A 22183-nucleotide genomic window follows, 5' to 3' on the forward strand; every position below is an offset into this window, starting at 1 on the left:
CTTTTGTGGAAATATTGATTCTTTTGATGAGTTCATTTTTCCCTTTTCGAAATCTCGAGCTATATGGGACTTAGAGCTGCGTGCGTTGATTGATGGGCAAGTTGAGAATACTCAAACTTGTAATTATTGTCCGTGTCATGCTGGATAAAAAGGGGTTTGAAGACTACGTAAAATTTCGGAAATTAGAGGTGTAATACATATGATGCGAACTCATTATCCATTTGAGTGAATCGGATTTGCCATTTTCGATGGTAGAAAACGTGCACCATGCAACCTCTCCCAATTCCCACTTAAAAATCAAGTAGTGTGGCTTGATTTTGGGGACTCTTATCACCACCCCCTTGCGTTACATTGACAAATATCCGCCGGCAGTCAGTAAATTTGACAATTTTCTTATTGGGCAAAAAAGGAAAAAAAGTCAACTGACGGGTTTCGTAAGACATCATTACTTTGCAGTTTTCCCACGTCAAGTTCTAGTATTAAAACGATTAGCTTTATTTAATTCCAAGCAATTCCCACTTTCAATTTTTATCATTAATTTTTATCTATTTATTTTGGGTCTTGCTAATTTAGTATGACTTGACCAACAAAAGGATAAAAAAAAAGGCGCCTTCTAATATTTAAGAGGTAGAACAGGGGTCAGCAAAGGCCATTTAGTGCCAAATGGAGGATAGTGCGAGACAGAACTATATACATTAAACGTGACGTATCTATAAGAGTAAACGACAAGGACCACTTTCGTGTCGATAAGGACGACTTCTGTAAGTAACCATCAAAAGAGAAGCCTTTCAAGATTCAGAATCTTTTCGAAAAGGTTATTGTAGAATAAAAAATGTTAGAATTTCTACATTGTAAAATGTGAGAGATAGACTAAAATTATGAATTTACGTAGTTGTCCATCGACATCATTTTTGTATTCTCGCTATATTAATACAACTCAAGATATTTAGATAAGAGAGAAACGATCGAGATTCTTCAAAAATAGGAAACCCATTTTATCTTATCTAAAAGCGTAGATTATATGGAGAGATTGACATTTTTCTTTTCGTTGGTCGAAGAGAGATTGAGATTTGATGTCACCTTTTTGCATATAAAAAAAAAAAAAAAAGCAAGATAAATATGTCATTAAATCTCAATTAAATTATTTAAACAATAGATGAATTAAATTTTCTTCTTTTTTTTTTTCGTGATTGAAGCAAAAATAATTCGCATTAAAGGTAGCATGGCCAACAATGACGAGAAAATTTTAATATATTTCATGCCAAAAATAACGTTTTTGGCTAGCCAACAAGTGACTAGCAACTGATAGTTTCATGCCTTGATGCTTTTGCTAGAAAACAACATTCTCTTGTTTTAATGTATGCTATCACATGATCTTTGTCGAAGAAAATAATATTATCCGATTCGATTCTTGAAGTTTGCATGCAAATCACTGGATTCCAATTGCCACCGATGACACTAAATTCGGAACTTAGGGCTTGGACCTATTGAAATGCTTCGAATTTCACCAAACGCCAACAATGATGCTAGCTCATGCCTCGTCGCTATTCTATCAAGGTTCCATTGGTGTTGCCTCGAATTATCCATACACAAACTAAATATTTTGCGGGTGATGTGTTGTCGATCCCAATTCACCATTCCACGACCTGAATTTGGAATTTCGGGATTGGAATGATCGGACACTTCGATATCCACTGATGTCAATTAGGAGCTTACTCTTTTTGTCTGGTTATTGTTTGTGCACCTACGATCAAACCAAGCAGAAAAGTGGCGTACACTGTGACTGATACAAGGAGCAATTGGCCATGGAGATACCATGCCTTTATCGTAGCTGCACATAGCCTATTTGCCACGACTACGTACATCGACACGTTGATAAAATTGTCTTGACTTTTTGAATGTGCTCTTTTCATGGAAAATTTAAATATTTTTTTCTAAAAAATGTTTGGTTATATCACTCACAAAATGAATGAACAAAAAAAGTTTATCATCATCCACGAAAATAATTATGCCTAAATTGTTGTTGATGGTCCCTCCACACCCTATCACTCCACACCCTATAGGAAGTAAACTTTGCATTGGCGTTGAATTATACTGTTGCAATTTTGAAGATGCACTTAGAGGGGAAGCTTCCATCTATGATGTCAACATAACTTCCTAATTATTCTAGCATTGATTTTTAACTCGAGTTCTATTTATTTGATGAAAAAATGAATGATTTGAACAATATTTTTCTAAAAATAATTACTTATATTGTTTATGGGACTGAATGGATAAAAAATATTTTCATTATTTATAAAATATTTCAACATAGATTGATGTTGATAATGAAAAGATTTTTTATTAACTGATTTATTAAAAGCGAAAAAAGCAATCATTTTTTAGAAAAATATTTTTGGAATCGTTCATTTTTTCAATGGAACCTTGCTTAAAGCAAAATGTACCAAATAAAAATGAGTAAGGGATTGCTATTGATATTGACACCGCAGCCAATTTCTATTCTTTTCCCAATAGGGCTGATAACATTTTGGGGCAAATGCTCGGCTGGGCCCAACCCATGAATTTCCTCTGCTAGGATAGGCCCAAAAAGCCATGGTTTTCTGTCACCCTGAATTTGTAGGTATTGCTATTTGGAAATACATTGCAGTATATTTTGTCCAAAATGAATGATTCGAAAAATATATTCTAAAAATTGATCACTTATTACTTATGAAAAATGAATGAAAGAATTATTTTCATTATCTAAAAAAATATTTATAAATAAGTTATTATCAATATCAAAAATAAGATACAAATTATTATTGATAATGAAAATATTTTTCATTGGTTAATTATTTTAAGTGATACAAATGATCGTTTTTATGAAAATATTTTTTCAAATAATATATTTTTCGTTAAATAAATGGAGCATTAATCTCTAAATCAACCGCCTCTTACGAAGCTTGAATTTAATTCAGTATAGTGACATACTTGTAAAATCAAAGTCAAACTCAAACCAAATTGTTTGACTGATGATCCAATCTGTTAGTTGATCCCCTTCTAAAATGACATGCTGAAATAGAAATTTGTAAGTTGTGTATATGATTCTAGACCTTGATGCTTCGATCATGCCTTTTGAAGCTAGTTCAATGATCAAATTCTGGAAACTCAATTGCCGGCATGTATGGCGTCGACCACAACAAAGCACACGAGCTGAGCAATGTGCTTTCTCTACTCGCTAATACATAAATTTCATCTTGGAAAGGCGGGAATTCATCCGGCGATAAAGAACTCCACATGAAAAGAGAGGCTTTTGTCCCGAATTTTAAGTTCGCGATGCGATCCGAACCATAGATCACATCAGACTTCATCTAAGACTCGTATAAAAGGCTTGTATGATCGACGGATGTGAGGGATTCAAAATCAAGAAAAAAATTTTAAAAAGAGGAAAAATGGAAGAAGAGAGAAGGTAAATCCTTTCTCCAACGCCATCGCAACGCGCCCCTCATGTCCATCCGCACGCTCTTATCATTTTTTCACCCTCATCATCCAGAGATCCCCCGCCATTTTCAAACGAACGGTCTCTGCTCGAGCAACCGCGACCATGGCGTCTACCACTCTCTTCCTCAACTCCATCGCCTTCCCTCCATCTCCATCTTCTCCTTCTTCTTCTCATCCTTCTTCTTTTCTACTCGCCGTCAGTTTCGGCAACCGAGTCCTCCTCAATCGGCGCTCCGTCTCCAGGGCCGCCTCCGCCGCCGGCCTCAGCGGCGAATCGTCCGCTCACCTCCAGAGCCTCAGGGTCCTGGAGTGGGAGAAGCTCTGCGATTCCGTCGCTTCGTTCGCCGGCACCTCGCTCGGCCGGGACGCCACTAAGGTCAGCTCGGTCGATCGGCGGAGTCGCGTATTCGTTAGGCGATATTGATTTTCGCGTGCGGATTCGATACTTGTGTAGCTAAGAGGAGTGGAGATCTATGTGCGGGGGCGATTGGTGATTTTGCGATGTCGAATTTTGGTTTTGAATAGCTTCGATTGAGTTCTGACGCTGTTGAGGACGTTGTTTTGTTGCTGATTGTTGCGAAGACTCGGTTGTGGTCTCTGGATCAGACGTACGAGGAGAGCATGAGGCTTTTGAGCGAGACTAATGCGGCCGTGGAAATGCACCGGCACGGCGGTTTCAGCTTGGACTTGAGCGGCGTCGATACTGCTCTGGTCAGTGCTTTTACGCTAATTCCGTCCTCTTCTAGCAACGTGAAGTTTAGGAATCTCATTTACTGTGCATATTCACTTCTCATCGGTTTCTCAGAGCCATCTCGAATTTGTTTAGCATCGGCGGGTCGTTTCTGAATTGCAGATACGCACTGCAACTCTAAGTAAAGAACGATTATACAATTCTGGCTCAGTTTTATTCATGAATTGCTTCTGAGCTCTGACACATGTCGCATGGATATCTGGGGTCATTTTAAGTGTGTTCGGTTTCAACAAGATGTTGAGCTTGAGGTGTCGCTGACTGCTGAGTTTTGATCTTTTCAAAGGTCAAGTCTGCAATTCAGCGTGCTCGGAGGGAATTACCCATGAGTGGACATGAGGCAATAGCGGTTGCATCTCTTTTGCAATTCGCTGATGCTCTACAGCTAAATCTACGAGCAGCCATCAAGGAAGATGCGGACTGGCATAGACGCTTCATGCCTCTGAGCGAAGTGGTATCATAACGGGACTCAAGTATATACAATTAAATAGAGTATTTGCATGTATTGTTTTGCTAATGTCATCATGGACTCATTCGATTTTTTATGTTACCTTGCAGATTATGGAATTGATAATAAATCGACCTCTAATTAGGTCGATACAGCAAGTCCTTGACGAAGATGGCTCTGTTAAAGACTCGGCTGTATGTTCTTCAATATTTCGGAGTTAGTTGTCATTACTGTGGCTCTTTTACCAGAGTGTCATTTTATTGTGACAGCTTTCTTTGTAGGCTTGGATGTGATTTTTGTTTCTCTCTCTTAATCGTTTCTGTAGCTCATCTTAGCCTTTTTATTTGTTTCAGAGTCCTTTGCTCAAACGGTCACGTGAACAAGTGCAGATACTTGAAAAGAGGGTGAAGTTATCCTGCCATTTTCGTGCTATTCACTTAATCATAATTTTACCTTCAATTAGAAAGCTTCCCTTCGATGTTTCAAGGACTGTGATGCTTGAACATGTTTATGCACTCAGATTGGCTTATCAACTGTATTTGCTGAGGGCAACTATAAGATGTTGACCTCTTCCACACCAGATTAAGGAAAAGTTGACACAAAGCTTCTTATATCTCTTGCATCAATATCCATCTGTACAGGCTATGTTATCACAGAGGGCAGCAATTGCCTCTTCTGCCTCTATACAACATAACTTTTTGTTGTTATTATATTAGATAGTCCGATAATTCATTGAACAGGCACCAAGGGGATGCCAATGTGATTTGCAAAATCATATACGTTCTTTTTTATTAGTAACCCTTATTGTTGTTATTAGTGTAATTGTCTTGGACTTAGAGGAAGCATTTCGTCACATGAGTTGACTGCCAACTTCTTAGTCAATTTTTATTGATAAACTAATGAAAGTTTGCTACCTTTAATCAAAGGACTCTGTGTAAAAAGAAGTTCCATCTGTGGATCCTCATCACACTTCTCAGCCAGTTTCTTATTCGAACCTTTGAATTACTGAGTTGTCTCCTTATTTGATGCTAAATATTGATTCTAGTTCTTTTACATTTTCTCTGTTCAGCTACACGAGATGATGGACAAATTAATGAGGAATGATAGGAATGAGTCATCCTCCCTGGTGAGTGCATCAGTCAGACAGATCTATGTAGCGTGTATACTTTGTATTTTTCTATTTGTCTGTTTTAACTTTTATATTTTCCTTTATTTAGGAAGTGAGTAATGTCAACGGAAGATGGTGCATAAAGTCCGGAATGGATAAGCTGATAAATTTGAATGGTCTACTGATATCCAGGTGCTAAAATATATTACATCCTTCCATTTTTCTTTCCTTTCCTTTTCTTTTTGCACTAAAAAATGCTTTTGAGTGGCTGTGAGTGATTCTAGTCAACTAACATTATCCAGAGCTCTTTGCATTTTTCATCTTAGCTCATAGCTGGGACTTTCTGTTACTTTGTGCCATAAGACAGTTGAACTGTTATGTAGATCTTCGCTCTACAGTTTTGCTATCAATTTTGAAAACATAATGTAGTTATTAAGCCATGTAGTCACTTCTAAACTTCTAGTAGAGCACATTTGGTTTTTGGACAGGTGTTTAGATGAGCTTGGTTGTGTAATGAGCATTTTTAAAAAAAATGAAGTACCATTGAGTACTTTGGGGGATTTGGTAATTGTTTTGCTTACATGGCAATGGTGATAAGTTATTTATAATTTATAGTGAACTTTAACTTTTACTCTAGAAGGAAATTTTGCTTGCCTTCTTTGGTAACTCAAACTAGAAGGCTTTTGTTTTAGAAGGCAGGATGGTGGACAATTTGCATGATGAATGCTCTCACTGAATGCAAGTAGTCAAATTTTGATGAGGAGTGTTTTTGGGATTCCTTTGGTACAAGGTCATGCATTCTCTCCTGAATCTGTCATGATGTAGTGGTTCAGGAAATGGTAATGTCATGGAGCCACTTGCTGCCGTTCCTTTAAATGATGAGCTGCAACGAGCAAGAGGATTGGTGGCAAAGGCAGAGGAAGATGTGCTTTTAATGTTAACAAAGAAGGTTGCATATTTTCCAGTTCAATTTTTTTTTGTCACCGGCTTCTTCTTACTTTTCTATTCTCTAATTGTCATTTCTCAAGCAGATGCAAATGGATCTTGATGAAACTGAAATTTTGCTAAACAGCATAATCCAACTGGATATGGTAAGTGCCTACTGCTACTGAAGTCTCTCTCTCTCTCTCTCTCCCCCTCTCTCTGGTTTTTTCTGCAGAGTGGTCTTTTGTGTGCAGTTTCCAAGTTTCCTGAGTGTTATCCTTTTTATCTGAAGCCTGTAGGAAATGTAAATTAGACCTCATACAGTTTGAATTACCTTTTTCACCAACTTACAAGTAATTGAATATGGTTTTTTGTTGCAACAAAGATTGTCATTCAGAAGTTAAACCAGTCAAGTTACTTCATTCATAGTTGAACTACTGTCAAGTGCTTCCCTATAAAAAATATCCTTAGTAAAATCCGGAATACCAGTGACTATAATAAACTCCATATGCTGTTCCTTTTCCAACCTAACCAGAGTGTCTGTGCATTCTTTTGCTTTTCTGTATATATGCTCGATGCAGTATGCCTGTACTCCTTCCAGCAAGTTCCTGCATTCAAAAAAGGAGAGGTTCTACGAGAGATTGCGAGATTTTGCTTTCAAGAACATGAATAACTGCTAAAGCATCCTTTTCAACATGCAAATGATTAATGTTATTCGTAAGAGCAAGTCTGATTGTGTTTCTTGGCATCCAAATCTCAGCTATGAAAGCATTCTTCTACCTATGTTATGTGAGAAGCCAGCTATGCAGTTTCTTGGTAATCTCTCAAAAGAACTCCTGCTTCTGCTTCTCTGTTTTACATAGACATTGCTCCATCTGATTAACCTTAATCCCCCCTTGTCCAGGTTTCCTTTGTTTCGTTCCCTGCCTTAATCTTCTCCTTCCACACCCATAATTCTTCATGGTAGCATATGATTCTCCTGCTTTAGTCAAACGAAAAGAAGTGAGTTTAGGCAAATTTGCTGATTCTTAAACAAATATTATTTCTATTTTTTCAAAGAACCCAAAGATCCATAGAAAAACAATTCCCCATGGAATTTTGTGTCTTTGTTACCAAAACTTGCTTTTAACATTGTCTTCAATCCACTCCCGGGTAACCTTGATGAAAGACCCTACCAGGCTGTTAGGAATAGCCAGGTCCCTCCAAAACTCTCCAGCCATGGGGCTGAATAAAAATAAATGATCTGCAGATTCAGGGCTTGCCCGCATACTGAACAAATGTTCTGGGCATGCCACAAGGACTTCATCTAGAGCTATGCTATTATGGAGACTGCCAAAATGCTTAATTCTAGGGTTGTATCAGTTTTCCATATCCAAGACCAGTCTTTTTGTGATCCTCAGGATATCTATTAGCCACAATCTCATAGGCAGACTTGTGGCAAAATTCTCTTCCGTTGGAGAAATTCCAACAGAACTTATATTCTAAAAGTTACTGTTGATAATTCTTATTAAAGTCAGTCATAAAACTGCAAGACCAGTTGTGGTGATAACATTGTAGATTGAGTTTTATATAATAATCGAAGGTGCTCTTCTTATTGTTTGGGCCCTAATATGCAGATAAATGCTCGAGCTACATATAGTCTTTCATATGGAGGCACATGTCCTGATCTGCTTCTACTAGAGGAGAAGAGTAGAATACTCGATGCTGGAACATCCTTGTCAGAGCACAAAATTTCAAAATCATCAAACTCCATGGAATGGACGTTGTTTTTGCCTAAAGCTTATCATCCCTTGTTGGTCCAGCAGCATAGACTAAATCTGCGCAAGGCCCAAAAGGATCTCAGTAGTGCTGCTGCGGTGAGTCATGGAATGTCTTGTAATTAAACGTTTTCATTAATTTTCTGCTTATGATAACTCTTTAAACTTCATGGTGTGCTATCTGCTCTTGCACACGCTCATTAAACATCTAGAAGCTATATAGGGGTTGGTGCTCACTGCATAATATGATGGCTCAGGAAATAGGAAGGAGGAAAATGCAAGCAGGAATGTCAAATAAAGGAGAGTCAGAGATTGATCTTGTAACCCTGAAAGAGCGGGTTAGTTCGAAATGTCAATGGTTAGCAATTTGAGCATAGTACTTAATTCTATATTTTGACACATTTGCTGTTAATTCAGGTTGCAGCCTTCGAACAAGCTAAGCCAGTTGCAGTTGATTTTTTCATTTCCAGTGAGACTAAGGTTTTGGTCATAACTGGCCCTAATACCGGTGGCAAAACTGTATGCCTAAAAACAATTGGCTTGGCAGCTCTGATGGCAAAATCAGGTTTAATACTTGGCTTTCCTTTGTGGTGCCTTTTCTGGGACAGGCCAATGGGTTGCCTGTGGCAATTTTTTTTTTTTTTAGCTGTTGTAAAATTACTTTTCCGTTATCTCTGTCTCTCCAGTGATAAATGTCTGCTATTCCAAGCCAAATCTATCTATTAACAGCATTCCAATTAAAACACAGTTATTCGTAGTAACTGTAGACAATCTGAGCACATGCATTTCGTGTAATGTTTAAAGTATCTCACCAGGGAAGTTTGTTGTTGCAGGCCTATATATCTTGTCAGCTGAATCTGTACGGATCCCTTGGTTTGATTCTGTCTTTGCTGATATTGGAGATGAACAGTCTTTGTCACAATCTTTATCTACCTTCTCTGGACACTTGAAACAAATCAGTGTGAGCATAGCCTTCTCGGATATTTCCGTTGTAGGGTTCCTTGAATTAGTTTGTAACCCTGGGAGTTATATAGACTCATATTTAACCTTTTCTCTATAAACACTGGAAAATTCTAGAATAAATAGCAAAAATGGCACACAATCAAAGGAGAATCAATAGAAGATGAGAAAATATGATTTGAAGTTTTATGAAATGAAATTAAGTTTAAAGGACATGGATTTGTGTTGTCTCGATCACTAAAATGTATGGTGTTTTCTCGTTATCATGCCATCACGTAATCATGCCACTAATCATATTATTTATAGTTGATATTTTCTTATATGATATATTTGCAGGACATTCAATCAAAATCAACAAAGCAGTCGTTAGTGCTTCTAGATGAAGTATGTTATTATCGGTCTTTCTTTTGCCTCTCCATAATTGTTTGACGTGACTCCTTTGAGTGACCTGTCATGCAATTACAGCTCTTTTTGTGCTTCCCTAGGTTAAAATGAAATATTATATTGGTATGTGATAACGATAGGTTGGTGCGGGAACAAACCCTCTAGAAGGAGCGGCTCTGGGAATGTCACTGCTGGAATCTTTTGCCAATGGTGCTCTTTTGACAATAGCTACAACCCATCATGGTGAACTGAAAACCCTGAAATACAGGTAGTTTTTTGACTTGAATTTTGAAGGTCCATTGCAGATACATATTCATCCTTTGAACTTTTTCTTTCCCGTTGCTTGATCGGTATGTAGGGGTAATTTCCCTTGGCTTCCACCCCCATGTTAATCAATATTTTATTTTGGATCACACACTTATTGAAAAACGAAAATAAAATTTTCACATCAAACTTGGACCCCTTAAGTTTATAATTCTAGATCCGTCGCTGGTGGCAGTGGTTTAGCTTGTTTAATCTAGTTGAAATCATAAAGGACATATCTGCTTTTGGCATTTGCCAAAATCTACTAGATCTGATGCTCCCTTTGTGCTCCTGGGCTCTTACATATTATCAATGATTGGCAGCACTGCTGGCTTTGAAAATGCTTGTATGGAGTTTGATGAAGTAAATTTGAAGCCTACTTACAAGATTCTCTGGGGAATTCCAGGTTTTTCATTCTTCCTTAGATGACTGCGTTTGTTATGTCCTGCAGTGTTGCGCAAAGTTTAATAATAGCTTATGCTGTCATTTGCTGTTCTTTATCTGTCAAAAGTGGATATGACTTGACATTTGTTTTATCTTATAGGGCGTTCAAATGCCATCAGTATAGCTGAAAGATTGGGATTGCCTGGCACAATTGTCAATGATGCTCGAGAACTGTATGGTTCAGCAAGTGCGGAGATAAATGAGGTAACTAGTGTTAGCATAGAACTGTTCTAGGCATCTTACAAAATCTTGATAGTAAGATAAGCAACTTCTATGAAAGGTGTACGTGTTGTAGCATATCATACATTTGGCACTCCTTTTCCTGTAGCATATGGGTTCAGTTTTTATTGCTTGACACTCCATCATGGTCTATACCAATACTGTAAGAACATGGATACGCTTTTTTATAATCTCAGTCCATGGTTTGGGGTCTACGTGAGGCTTTTTGTCATCATGTGCCTAGTGAATGTGAAGATTATGGAAGTTTGCATTATTGGGAGTGCGATCCGCAATTTCAGTTGACTAATTTTATATTCACTTGCATTTATGGAGATTGGTTTTGTTCCCTTTTCTTTTGGTGGCATTTGAGGAGCCATTACTGATGACATATCTTTGTATGGGCTTGCAGCTCATTACTGATATGGAAAAATACAAGCAGGATTTCCGTGAGCTGCATCGTGATTCACAATCTTACCTAATGTGAGAATTGTTGGCTTCTTGGAATTGGCCTCTTTCATAAGCAATCACTTTCCTTTTTGTTTTTTGCTGAGTCATAAATAGCTATTAACTGCTGAATCATAGAAGTACTGAATGGAACTATATGTTCTCCTTTATCCGAGTTCAGAGGGAGTATCTACCCATTATTTCTTTAGGTATCCTTTGTGTTTGTTTCATACTCCTATGTGGATGAATGCTACTCTTGCTTGTGTAAACACCCAAAATATTATTAAACTTATATGTTGTTAAAAGGATAAGTTGAAGTCTTCATGAAAGTGTATTCAATTACTCTCTACTTAGGTTTCTCCTGTTTGACATACTCAATCAGTGCACTTTGAAAGTGGCTGATGAATTTCATCCTGCAATAAGTGTATAAATTTATGAAAAGAATTATTTCCTTTATAAGAAGTGGGTCTTTCTGCTAGCAAGGCATCATGTGAAATGAAACTTGTGTTTATCTAGCATCTTCCTGTTTTTGTTCTAGGCTTGCAAGGGACCTTCACAGAAAACTGTTGGCTGCCCGGAGGAGGATTGAGGAACAACGTATAACTCAAAAGAATAAGATGTTTAGAGAAATATCAGAGGCTGCTGCGGTGGCACGTTCAATGCTCCATAAGAGAGTGCGGAAGTTTCGTGCATCCCAAGTGCAGCACCAGCCAATTAGAGTAGGAACAAGCGCAAAGTCATTGGCTGCTGAGCTCCAACAAAGTTTAGATAAAGACAGCAAAGATCTTGTGCAAAGGAAAAGCACAATCCCGTCTAAAGCTCTCAAGCAATCATCTTCTGGTACTGCTTAAGAAACTCGCCATGTTTAGTTTATTTAGAAAACAGCATAAGTAATTGCCATTGAGGGAATATGGAGGGGACTCTCTTTCAGCAAGAGTACTATCTCTAGTCTTGTTAAATTGAAAAGGTCCATCTATAAACAGTCTTTTCCCTTCTATAATGCAGAGAAAAAATCTGAGCTTCCAGCAGTTGGTGCAATGATTCATGTTCCATCCCTTGGCAGGAAAGCAACAGTTCTGAAAGTGGACTGCTCTAAGAAAGAGATAGTAGTTCAAGCTGGCAATATGAAGATGAAATTAAAATTGGATGAGTTTCGGACGTGATGTGAAGTTCAAGCCCATAGTCTCCTGGTGTGGTCTAGACTTGCTATTCGACCGAGTAATCTGGAATGAATTTCAGTGCCCTCAAGACGTCTATTGGTGCATAGGATAAAAGGTGGATGAAAACGATCTCTTGAAAGTTCTTAGAGAGAGAAATAACATTTTAACTTATGGGCTATTGGCTAACAATTGAAATTCTGATGAACTTTTTCCAATCTTCATGAAATGTGAATAAACAGAACTATTATAAAATCCTGTTACCGGAGTTTCTCTATCTAATTGTCTCTTCTATATCTGTATGTGTCCCTTCTTTACTCTGCATGAACTCAAAAAAGATTATCTTATGCATGAGCAACTTGTTTTATGCAGGTTCCCATCAATTCTTCATTTATCGTGAATGGTAGGATGTAGGACAAAGATATCAAAGCTATAAGTTGAAGAATGCGATGAAAAAGGCTGAAAGGTTCAAATGAGTGTGCTACTTTCACATCGTGTAAACTCCCTTGTCAGATTTCCACTGTAACCAGAGAAAACTTCTTCTTTATTAATGATGAATAGGAAGACAGGGAAAGTCAGCAGTGAATTAAAGATATGGTTGTGGACTGGGGTCAACTGGAGTTTTAACGCAGTGAAGAATCATGGGAATCTCACTGCAAATGTTCTATGGGTCCGTAGGTTATATGGTTGTGACTCAATGCTTGTTGAGCATCTCCGGCTTCCATTCAATGCTGATCTATTTATGAAGGAAGAACGGTTATCAGTTGACAAGATTGGGTGCTTCAGGCTTTTAATAGGTGAATTGCTGTTTCTCTTCGGATTTTATGTCCTAAAAGAACAGCTATAAGCTTTGAGCACTCTTATAGATCTGCTGGCTGACAATTATGTTGTATCTGAAAACATTAAATTCATAATCACCCTGTAATAATTTATAGGCATCTCGACTATATTCTAATACTGTTATAACACCCATTTTGCAGGAGGTTTTGGACTATTTATGTTTGCATCAGAACAACTGCCGTGTCAAGATTTGGTTGAATCAACCAGGAGACGACATCCTCAAGTCTTTGCAGAAGAGGCTTCTCTAGAGATAAGTTGCATTGTTTAGAATCAGTCCAACTACACAAAATTTGAGTTATTGCAACAAGACGTTGAATTGTGCATTTTGCAAATTCTCAGACAATCTGTGATCAATGGTTCTAATCTATTACTTTATAGGCGGGCATCTAGGTCCCTGAACCTAATTTCCAGGTTCCTTGTTGATAGGAATTTCCTAGATAGCACATCTATTGTTCCCCTTGCTTTGCGAACCTTGGTAGACGAAAGAAGAAGCTTTTGCATACGCCTGTACTTGCACTAGATTACTCCTCTTTAGGGTAAAACACAAGGTTTTTGACCTGCTGCATCTTTGCACCCCTATCCTATACACTTCAGGGCTTGTTAGAGCTCCTCTACAATAAAGCGTTAACAGGCATCCACCTTCCCGGAGCAGAGAGACCTGAGCATATTCTCTTTGTTTACCTGAGCATATTCTCTTTCTTTACCTTAAACAGCAAATATGCCCACAAATTGGGGGTAAACATATGCACCACTCTCTGCGGCCAAAAATAGATGCACGCATTCACACACACATGCCACTGTCTACATGAAGACAAGGCGGAAGATGCTCCATCACTTCCATTTCTCAATAGATGGACTCAGTTGTGAGTGTTTCCTCCCAGCATGTCCTGCGTGCTAAGCTGCGAGTTTTGGTGCTTTGGCTATACGATGATGCTTGCAAGAGATGATCGAAATTGTGGACTTATAATGTTTTGATAAAATTTTCCGCTTTCTGTCTTTGCTTTTCAAAGGATGGAAAGCTTCTTTTCTTGTGATCTCTAGTCACCAATTCTGATGTACCATTTGTTGACTTGTTGGGTTGTCAAATCTGCATGAGGAAGCAGGTTAACAGACAACAGATAAAACGAAACACCCTATCTATCTATCGAATTGAAATTCCAAAGACAGGAAATTCCAAAGATAGGCAGATGACTTGCCGATGCAAGTGATGCTCACTCTTGGTGGAATCAAAGGATCTTCCAAAGTGTCTAATTGAACGGGAGATGCGTTAACATGCGGCGATTGCTTATTAGATAAACCTCCTTCAATGAATATTATAATACGCACTTGATAAAATAAACAATTTAATATTTCAATATCTTAGTATACGGCAAAACTTATATAAGAGTTAACATGTGAAGCTCAGGCAAAGTTTAATATCAGTTGTTCAAACCACCGATGCTCATCATCATTGCACTTCCCAGCTCCTCATCTTTCCTCTCATCATCATCATCATCATCATCATCAGAAGCCTCCACAGCCCACCCGGACTCAAACGACACATCCAAGAAATACAGCATGAAAACCAGCGCGAAGCAACTTAAGAACATGGGAATCGGACCGAAGATCCACAGGAAAAGAGGTAAAGAGAAGTAAAACCCCCGCAACCCCAACGACCAGAAGTAGCTCCCTCGGTTCACCGTCTTGGCCACGTACTCCGCCATCGCCTGGTGCTGTTGCTGGTGCTGCGAGATCTTCCTGTATGGCACGTTGATGAGGATGCTCGCGTGGCTGTAGTACCTTATGGACTGAACGTTCAGGAGGAAAGCCACCAAGAAGCACACGAGGATGGCGAAGAACTTCACGGAGAAGCTGAACTTGCTCCGGTCTCCGATGATGAAGAGCGAGGACTGGTTACCGTACCCGCTGGTCATGAGGACGGCGATGAGGGAGCTGAGGGTGATCGCCGTCGAGGCCAACAGGGTCGATGCCATTATGTTGTTTCTCAGCGTTTGCACCGCGAGGACGCCGTTCTTGGAGACATCCTGCCACCCGAGCCGGACGCCACGAAAGCAAAGGGTCGAAAAGCATTTCCGGGGGACGAAAAGAAAATGTAGGGAGACAAACTTACATTACCTCCATCATAGCTCGGACCCAGAATCGGCGATTAATGGCAGTGACGCCGACGACGGTCTTGTCGGGGTGCTTCACGATCCGATGAAGGAGCCATGCGTGGTAGGCCATCATGATGAACAGGCCCGAGGGGACCAACGTGTAATCAAGAACCTTCTTGTCCATGATCTATACGAACGAACGATGTACAAAAACGAAAGAAGGAAAGATCACTGGAGTAAATCTGCAAGAAATCTCTCTCAACCCGAAAAGCTGGAGATGAGAAGAAGAGGGTTTTTTTTTTGGCCGACTCAGTAAAAATTGGCAGAGGAGAGGAGTATCAGGGATCCTTTATAACAACCTGTGAACATGCACTTTTTGGCTGAGGCGACGAGGAGAGAACATTGAATTGGCTTTTGATTGCGTGGATCGGACTCGTGAGGCGCACCTTTCCAAAACCTTTTTCGTCTGGGGAAATATTAAATATCTAGCATGGTAGATGAAGTCGGTCACGATATTTAAGGATTCTTTTTCGGGATAATTATAAAAAGAGATTCCTAGACTTATTATATAGATATTAATTCAGTTATAAACTTTTCGATTTGACAAATTTAATTTTAAACATTTTGACAATTTGTTAATGTAATATTTTGGTCAATTTTGGCCAAAAATCATTATTGTTAATGGCTATCATATATAGCATATGGCATGGATAAGTTATGCAGTATTTTAAAAGGTTTTTTCAATTTCTTATTTTAAAATTTTTATTTCTTTTACTTTTGCTTTTCACTTAGGCTGCGTTCTGTTCAAAAATTGTTCTAGAAAACAAAAATAGAAAAAATTATTTCTGTTCCGGGGAACAATTTTTGAACAGAAGAAAGTGTTTGATAAAGTTGTTCCCGGAATAGAAAAAGAACAGAAACATGTTTGGTAAACTTGTATAATTTTTTATTTCTTTTAATTTTTTAATATTCTTATTTATTTTTCCTTTTTTCTTTTTTCTTCCTTTTGGCCGGTCGCCGGCCTCAGCCATGGCCGGTGACCGGTCGACGAGAGCTAGCAGCCTCGCCTAGCCACGATGAGGCTGGCTAGGGGTCGGCGACCCTCCGGCGAGGTCGCCGGCCCTCGACGGCCAGTCGCCGACCATGGCCAAGGCCGGCGATCGGTCAAAGAAAAAAGAAGAAGAAAAGAAAGAGAAAAAAAAATAGGAGAGAGGAAAATTGTTTCTTGGAAGTGTTCCGTAAACAAAAAATAAAATTTTCTTATTTCTTGTTTCTGTTCTAAATTTGTTCTCGGGAACAAAAAAATAGATTTGGAACAAAAACGCAAACAAACGCGTTTCTGTTCTTTTCTTATTCCCTGAAACAAAAAAATAGCAATTGTATTCATGAACACAAAAATAGAACATTGCAAAATAGGCCCTTAAAGTCCAATGGGGTCACAGGCCTACATTGGAAAGAAAAGCAAAAAATAAAAAACGTCAAAAAATTTCAGAATTTTTTGTAAAAAAATGCAATAATTATCTATGTCAATGCTGATAGTGCCATGTGAGATGGCTAGCATCTACATCAATAATAGAAGATGAAAATTGACTAAAATGATTACATTGATAAATCATCAAAAAGTTCATAATTAAAATGACTAAATTAAAAAGTTTATAAATGAATCGATACAATATAACATATTTATAGCTTTTTCGGTAGTTTTCCCATTCTTTTTATACCATGAGAAATGAGGGACCATGTGTTTTCTTAATAGTCACCTATGAATGCCTCTGTTCTTCTTCTTCGCCACAAAATCAATAAGGGATGAAGTTACAAATTTAATAGCAGCTGTATGTCATTACCTTCAATAGCGATCCCCCTCGTATGATGTCATAAGAGCTTTTAGCATATTCGAATTTCTTTTTTCGTCTTTTAATAAGTAAGATTTTATTTCCTCTGATAAACAATGACGAAATCATTTTCAAATTGACAGCAGTTCCTTTAATGTTATAACTTTTATTAGCTTTAACTAATTGAAATTTATTTTGACTATTTATATTTCGATGTTATAGAGTCGCGAAATAAATAAATGCATAATCATTATTTAGACGCGACAAGCATCTTCAGTGTAATCATACTAAATAAACATTAAGTGCTAACGGTAACCAAGCATTATTTTGAGCATAGAATTGCTGAAAATAAACCAAAACTAGTTACGTGATTTTAGTGGTTATAAATGGATACAAAAATAAATGCGAACAAATGGCACCTAAACATTTGGGATTTATTACTTTAATTAAAAATTACGAAATAAGGAAGATTTGGATTACAATGTGAATTTGAAAAGATGGAGGTTTAAGAAATCGCATTGTTATCATCTCAATCAATTTTTGCAATATCAATCTGTTTTTAGTTCATCTCCTACGATTGCGACTCATCTAAATAAAATACACGAGCTTTCACAAAATTTATTGGTCAAAAATTGAGGTGAAGTTACTTTTGGATTAATATTAGTTAGCGGGGGATTAATTAGTGAGAATTTGAGAGCAGAAAGGTACCAGCTTTTGGCATGTGCAAGTCCACCAACCTATATAGAATGACATTAGCATAAAATCGGCTAGCTTTTTTCATTCCTATTTGTCGACACCCGAGTTTGCTCGCGAGTCTATCAACTATCTCAGGGATGACTCTTGCCGGCAATGTCGGAATCCAACCCTAAATCGAAGACAGTCATCATTTCACCGTCTTGCACTCATTTTTTTTACCACCGAGTTTCCTCTCCATGTTGCGACTAAGGAACATTGTAGTTTCAGGACCTCTAGGACTCTGGGTGCGTTTGGGAACCACTTCCCAAAGCCCCTTGGGAGTCCAAAGCCCCTTGGGCAAAAAAAAGAGTGTTTGGCAAAACACTTTGGAAGGGACTTAATGGCAAAGCAAGCATTTTTAAGGCTGAAAGCCCAAGGCAGGTGAGGACCTGCCTTGGGCTTTCAGCTTTCTCGGCATGCCCACGGACACTGTTCACTTTTTTTCTTTTCCAAAATTGTCCTCAAGAATTTTTTGTTTTTCCAGTGCGTGCCCTTGGATGAAACACTGTTCATCTTCTCTGGGCCAACAACTGCTACAGGGACGCCGCGACCTAGGCGATCTTCGTCGGAGAGTCGGGCGACCTCCGTGAGTCGCGGCGTTGCGGCGACCGTCGCCGCTGCACCTGCGACCTCCGCACGGAGCTCGTCGGGGCCGCGCGACCCATCTGGTCGCCGGTCTGGTGGTCGCGACCAGATCTGGTGCCGGAGGTCGAGGCGGCGACCAGATCTGGGTCGCGCGACCTCGCCGCCCCGGGATCTGGGTCGCGGCGGGGTCGCGCGACCTCGCCGCCCCCGGATCTGGGTCGCGAGGTCCTCCTGCGACCTCGACGCCCCGGATCTAGGTCGCCGGAGGTCGAGGCGGCGTCGCGCGACCTCGCCGCCCCAGATCCGGGGTCGCCGGAGGTCGCGACGGCGTTGCGCGACCTCGCTGCCCAAGAACCGAGGTCGCCGGAGGTCGCCGGCGGTCGCCGGAGGTCGCCGACGACCACTGCCCTTGCCGGTCAATTTTTTTTAAAATTTTTCTTTTGATAATTTTTTTTACCACAAAACTCCTTTGTAAATGTAAGTCCCCAAACACCATTTTGCTCAAAGCACTTTGCACAAAGAGCTTTTAAAATACAATTTACCAAACACAGTTTGCATTTTGGAAAACACTTTAACTCAAAGGTCTTTGCATTTTCCTAAAGACTTTCCCCAAAAGTGGTTCCCAAACGCACCCTCTATCCGATCCATGCGGTGAAAGCTATTTTTGGCGGAACAAACTCAAATCGAAATATATTTTCCGATACAAGAGATGGGCGCCGAAGCTCGGTATGAACTGTCCTCTATGATAGCCGCTAGCTTCCTTGCTCTCCTGAGGGTCGCTCTTCTCTTATAGGCTTCTCTGGAGGCCCGACCAGAATTTGGACCTTTTGGCCCAATTCGAGCCCTTTAAGCTGAAATTTTCGGCCCATCAAGCTTTTGAACCTAATCCTCTGCCCGTCGCGTTCTCTCTTCATAACCGGCGTCTCCTCATTCAACTTCCGGTCGTTCTTCCACTCGGCTGCTGCTGAGCCTTGCCAGTCGCCACCTCGCCTCCTGCTCGCTCTCGTCGTTCCTTCCTCCATCCCTGCCATCTCCATTTCGGGCCCCTCACCATTAGCTCAAGCCGCTGCTCTAGCTGGTTCATCATCGCCACCTCCAGCTCGTCCTCACCAGCCCAGCATCCTCCTCCCGTCACTCGCCAACCCATGGCCACCACCTCCTTCCAGTCGCTGCGCCACAACCTCTCAGCTCCACCATCTCGCTGGTACGTCCTCATCGCCTTTTCCATCTCTCCATCCTCACAGCCAGCTCTCTCTACGCCCTCCTCACCGCAACTCCCTCCTTCGACTCCATCTCCAACTCACACTATACTGTAGCTGCTCGCTCTATCATTCTCATCTCCGCCGCTGCTCACTTTCTTGAGCGCTCACGCTCACGAAACCATAGTCTCTGGTCTCGTCATCTCGGTCATTCGCCATCTCCATGTTGTCACCATACTCTCTTGGTCACTCACTCTCCAAATCCGTCGTTCCCTCATCTCCTTTACCCTCGGTTTCTTGCTCCCTCTCGGTCTCTGTTGCACATCATCGCTCACGGCAATCTTGCTCCCTGAAGGTTCCTCCACATTTTATTATGTTCGAGGTCAAAATTGTATTCCCAGACGTCGTTATGTTCTCATTTTTGTAATTGCGGTTTACTTGTGGTTAATTAGCATGTTTATAGTGAGTTGAGTGTTTAATCACATTTTCTTTAGAATAGAGATGAAAATGACCAAAAAATTGGATCCAATTATGAAGTATAAAAAGTTAGTACTTTAATAACCAAGTGACATTTTAGTGATAGAATGACATTTTAGTAGTATTTAGGTAGAATAGAAGTTAGTTCATGTTTCAACTAAAAGACAAAAAAAGTGATAAATGAAAAGTGGAATTGTTTTAAGCTTAGAATTGTATATTAGGCTAGATTTAGTTCATGCTTGATTATTGTGTCATTGTCATCAGTTAGTTAGGAAATTTGGATTATTTAGTTTAAGTATTTTCATGTTTAGTTTCGGGTATCATTTATGGGAGTCTTATCCAAGGCACATTGATAAGGCCTTGTCTAATGTTGCCCGACGATTCTCCAGTTGTTTATTTTACACACTTCATCTACCTTCTTTTGTTTGACATTGGATAGTTATTTTGTTATGTTATTACATGGTTTATAGATACAATTTCTGCAAATTCGCTATGCATGTTTACCTAGATGGATGTGCCTAAGAATTAAAAAACGTCAAGATTGCATGACCAAACGTTTATGAAACAACGAGAAAAGGTATCAATTCTCATTCCTGCATATTCGTTCCCAGAAATGAAACGATTTTCAGCGTTTCACTCGACTTCTAATCGATCTACAACTTAAAGAAAGAAGAAAATATTTACAAAACCAAATCCACCAACGTCCTCAGCGGTAGGGTTTGGGAGAACATAAACTAAGGGCCCGTTTGGTTCGGCTTTTGGGGAATGCATTTGCAGAAATGCAAATACCTTTGGGTGAATGGGGTTTTCTGAAATGCAAATGTCGTTTGGTAAAATTTGCATTGAGAAACAACTTTGGCCAAAATACCGTTTGGTAAAATTTACATTTGTAATTAACTTTTATTAAATTAAAAAAGCAAAAATATGTTTATATTTTTATATAAACATATTTTTATATAAAAATATAAACATATAAACATAAAATATATATAAAAAATAGATATGTTTATATTAATAAATATATGTATTTATTTATTTATTAAACATAAAATATATTTATATAAAAAATGGATATGTTTATATCTATATAAAATATATATATTTTATATAAATATATATTTATTAAACATAAAATATAAAAAAATAGATATGTTTATATTTTTATATAAAAAATAAACATAAAATATATGTTTATATATTTATACCGGACCGCCGGTCGGCGGCCGAACCGTTTATATTTTTATATAAACATATTTTTATATAAAAATATAAAAATATAAACATAAAATATATTTATTAAACAAAATATATATAAAAAATAGATATTTTTATATAAATATATATTTATATAAAAAAATCGGAGAAAAATGGATATGTTTATATCTATATAAAATATATATATAAACATAAAATATAAAAAAATAGATATTTATATTATATATATATATATATATATATATATATATATATATATATAAACATATTTATATAAACATATTTATTTTTATTCATGCGGCTGATTGGCTTCTCTACCGGAGAGATGAACAATACCGAAAGTTGCATTCCGAAGATGCAACTTGCCAAAGGATCTCAAGAGCTGCATTGGGTTAAAGGCCCTTAGAGCCACTTGGAGATGTAATTGCATCTCATCAAAGTCGCGCAAAAAAACGAACCAAACAGCTTTGCATTTGGCCAATGAACTTTAGAGCTCAAATGAGCATTCCAAATGCTGAACCAAACAGGGCCACCTTGTATGAGGAATCGTCCGCATTTACTTGGAAACCGTCACTCGCCTCGAGGCGACACTACTGCATTAATAACCAAATACATTTCTCCATGTAACTTTAAAGGAGTACGAAGATGACGTTGATACTTGATGTCTCTCCGCTTTACAGCTAGCAAGTACCGATAAAAGGACATCTAAAGGACAACAGCATTATAACATGCTACAATAAGGACATCTAAACATCATCCATGTTAATTTTGATTTATAGCACAATGACATATTCTCGCTCTGACTGTGTTAAGTAAATGAGAAAAGTCACA

The 22183-nt window shown here is 38.7% G+C and overlaps 2 protein-coding genes across 4 annotated transcripts; one reads left to right on the forward strand and one right to left on the reverse strand.

Moving 5' to 3' along the window:
- Positions 1 to 3472: 3472 nt before the first annotated feature.
- Positions 3473 to 14311, forward strand: LOC104427023 (endonuclease MutS2). 3 transcript variants are annotated; one of them, XM_039305687.1, is made up of 23 exons: positions 3473 to 3856; positions 4063 to 4191; positions 4515 to 4682; positions 4787 to 4870; positions 5030 to 5080; positions 5746 to 5802; positions 5894 to 5976; positions 6610 to 6733; positions 6816 to 6875; positions 8325 to 8564; positions 8723 to 8803; positions 8883 to 9030; positions 9299 to 9426; positions 9762 to 9809; positions 9950 to 10077; positions 10436 to 10518; positions 10657 to 10760; positions 11185 to 11255; positions 11758 to 12059; positions 12225 to 12494; positions 12749 to 12842; positions 12938 to 13173; positions 13357 to 14308. In XM_039305687.1, the coding sequence occupies exons 1-20, from the start codon at positions 3584 to 3586 to the stop codon at positions 12380 to 12382; spliced, it is 2520 nt and encodes an 839-aa protein (XP_039161621.1). In that variant the 5' UTR covers positions 3473 to 3583; the 3' UTR covers positions 12383 to 12494; positions 12749 to 12842; positions 12938 to 13173; positions 13357 to 14308. The 3 variants fall into 3 exon arrangements, with proteins under 3 accessions (XP_039161621.1, XP_039161622.1, XP_039161619.1); XM_039305688.1 differs by having other exon boundaries at positions 12283 to 12494; positions 12749 to 13173; positions 13357 to 14311; XM_039305685.1 differs by having other exon boundaries at positions 12749 to 13173; positions 13357 to 14306.
- A 235-nt stretch (positions 14312 to 14546) lies between these two features.
- On the reverse strand, positions 14547 to 15687 carry LOC104424252. The gene is made up of 2 exons (XM_010036620.3): positions 15332 to 15687; positions 14547 to 15240 (listed from the first exon to the last, which is right to left on the reverse strand). The coding sequence occupies exons 1-2, from the start codon at positions 15491 to 15493 to the stop codon at positions 14635 to 14637; spliced, it is 768 nt and encodes a 255-aa protein (XP_010034922.2). The 5' UTR covers positions 15494 to 15687; the 3' UTR covers positions 14547 to 14634.
- Between the last annotated feature and the right edge of the window lie 6496 nt (positions 15688 to 22183).

This window comes from Eucalyptus grandis, chromosome 11, assembly GCF_016545825.1.
Source record: "Eucalyptus grandis isolate ANBG69807.140 chromosome 11, ASM1654582v1, whole genome shotgun sequence".
Lineage (NCBI taxonomy): Eukaryota > Viridiplantae > Streptophyta > Magnoliopsida > Myrtales > Myrtaceae > Eucalyptus > Eucalyptus grandis.

Excerpts from the sequence above, each read along its gene's own strand:
- LOC104424252 (XM_010036620.3), bottom strand. The coding sequence starts at position 15,493 with ATGGACAAGAAGGTTCTTGATTACACGTTGGTCCCCTCGGGCCTGTTC. Across the intron at positions 15,241-15,331 it reads GGGTCCGAGCTATGATGGAG|GATGTCTCCAAGAACGGCGT; the intron begins GTAATGTAAGTT and ends CTCGGGTGGCAG.
- LOC104427023 (XM_039305687.1), top strand. The coding sequence starts at position 3,584 with ATGGCGTCTACCACTCTCTTCCTCAACTCCATCGCCTTCCCTCCATCT. Across the intron at positions 6,876-8,324 it reads GCATAATCCAACTGGATATG|ATAAATGCTCGAGCTACATA; the intron begins GTAAGTGCCTAC and ends CCTAATATGCAG. Across the intron at positions 8,804-8,882 it reads TTGTAACCCTGAAAGAGCGG|GTTGCAGCCTTCGAACAAGC; the intron begins GTTAGTTCGAAA and ends CTGTTAATTCAG.